The sequence below is a fragment of the Rosa chinensis genome, unplaced genomic scaffold, assembly GCF_002994745.2.
Source record: "Rosa chinensis cultivar Old Blush unplaced genomic scaffold, RchiOBHm-V2 RchiOBHmChr0c28, whole genome shotgun sequence".
Taxonomy (NCBI): domain Eukaryota; kingdom Viridiplantae; phylum Streptophyta; class Magnoliopsida; order Rosales; family Rosaceae; genus Rosa; species Rosa chinensis.
Window position 1 is genome coordinate 1 of NW_020126839.1, and position 2,052 is coordinate 2,052.

A 2,052-nucleotide genomic window follows, 5' to 3' on the forward strand; every position below is an offset into this window, starting at 1 on the left:
TTCCACTGCAATTGCAGTAATGCCCTCTGCTTCTCCTCCTGTGATAATAAGAATATGTAAAAGATGTACAAAAAAATAAATTCAGAAAGAACATAGGAAGATAAGTACTTTGGACTTTTGAAGATCCAAGTCCTCCTGAAGCTTCTTAATCTCATCTTCATGCTGAAGCCTCAAAGCTTTCAGTTGGGCTTCATGTTCATTCCTCATTGATGTAATTTTCTATGACAAAAGTAATCTGATTTAGTTACTTAGGCGTATAAGACCCAACTTAGTTCGAGCTTAGAGCTACATGAAGGTACAAACCTCTCTCAACTCGTTTTCAGCTTGAAGTTGGATCTGCTTTAGCTCTTCACTGTGTTTAGCTTTTATACTTCGTTCCTTTTTATCATGCTCCTGCTGAAGACTACTGACCTGTAAATGTGAAAGTCAATAATGTTCTACCCCAAATGTGGCACTCTAGTTAGTGTAGTTGAGAATATAATCAGAAGCATGTAACAGAAATGCCTCAGAAAAGGAGAAACTTCCCCGATCAAAACTGAGCTACGTAGAACACGCCAAGGGTTAAACTAGGATTAATTCTTTGAAAAAAGTTGCACAGCCAGTAACAAATTGCAGGTAGGCTATTTAGTAGAATTATTACAGGTGCAAACAGACTTGAGTACCAAACAATTTTTTCTGCTTTTTTTTGTTTTGTCAGCTTAATAATTTACAAATACTATAGACTAATGGTGAATGCTGAGGAATGAAAACTTCGTTCAATGCAATATATGTTGAGAGGTATTTAACATATGAAAAATAATTTCTCCCCTACTGAATGTAAATGTCTGATAATGTCAGAGAATATGTAGAAAAAAAAAAAAAAAATTCCGTCGTGTTGTTATATTAAACTAATGTAATTTGTGCAAAAAGTGATTATCAATTTTATATTTAATAGCATGCACCACTTTCCCACACATACCAGCGCAGTATGTTCCTCCTGAACATGCATTAAGTGCTGCCCAGATTCTTCTCTGCATTCTTCAAGTTTTTTCTCACATTCTATCGCCCTTTCTCGAACAAGTTTTTCTGCCTGCAGTTTCAATTAAACGAAGATCAATTCAAGAAAATGATTTATCTCTAACATATTCCAGGAGAAGGTAAAAATGAGAAAACCTTTTGCTTTTCCATGTTAACTATCTCCAGCTTCTCCACCTCATACTTCTTCCGGATGTCATTAATTGCCCAAGTAAATTTGTCATAATGCCAATCCAAAAGTAGTTAAACAACTGTAATGTGTCCAGATGCCTAGATCATAAGAGGTCAGACCTGGTCATTCCTCTGAGATATGTCTTTCAAATGCCTTGACAGTTCTAGTTGTTTACTCTCAAGCATGAGGTCATAGTGCTTCTTATCTTCCACAAGTTTAATTTCAGCAGCAGTCAGCGATGCAAGATTCTGGAACAAAGTACAGAACTGTAAGTACGTAAAATATGGTTTTACGAACATCTCACATTTATATTGAATTACAAACCTCTGTGATCTGTTCTTCCAGATTCTTCTCTCGTTCCTTATATTGCACAATAAGTTGCTCCTTTTCCTCTAGTGTGCTATGAAGCTGGCTGACTTGTTTATTCATCAAATCTACATGCTGCTCATGTGTTTCACCTTGCTTCAGTAAACCATCTATTTGTTCCGCTTTGCAGAGATGATCTATACACTAGTACCTAAAAACTTAACGGTCAAGATGTGGATATGATTTGGCTAAAATTTTGCAGAAATGATCTATACATTAGTACCTAAAAACTGAATGGTTAAGATGTGGATATGAGACCGAAAAGTGATCCTAAACTCCAACCTCACACACTAATTTCATAGTGGGGCCTTACTCTGTGTGTGTGTGTGTGTGTGTATATATATATATATATAAGAAAATGTAGGTTCAAATGCCGTAAGTATATATGGGAAAATTCTAAGGTGCTGGGTTGTTTGCTATAGAACCATTTTTTTGAATATTTTAGACCGTTGGATTAAAAATATATCCAATGGCCTTGAATATTTAAAAGGTTGGTAACC

At 35.6% G+C, this 2,052-nt stretch overlaps 1 protein-coding gene across 1 annotated transcript; it reads right to left on the reverse strand.

Annotated features, from left to right (window-relative positions):
• Positions 1–108: 108 nt before the first annotated feature.
• Positions 109–1,615, reverse strand: LOC121050891 (synaptonemal complex protein 1-like; the record flags this gene model as incomplete). The annotated part of the gene is made up of 6 exons (XM_040512312.1): positions 1,511–1,615; positions 1,306–1,434; positions 1,153–1,200; positions 959–1,069; positions 304–411; positions 109–219 (listed from the first exon to the last, which is right to left on the reverse strand). Coding segments are annotated over exons 1-6 (612 nt in total), but the record flags the coding sequence as incomplete, so codon positions are not given.
• Between the last annotated feature and the right edge of the window lie 437 nt (positions 1,616–2,052).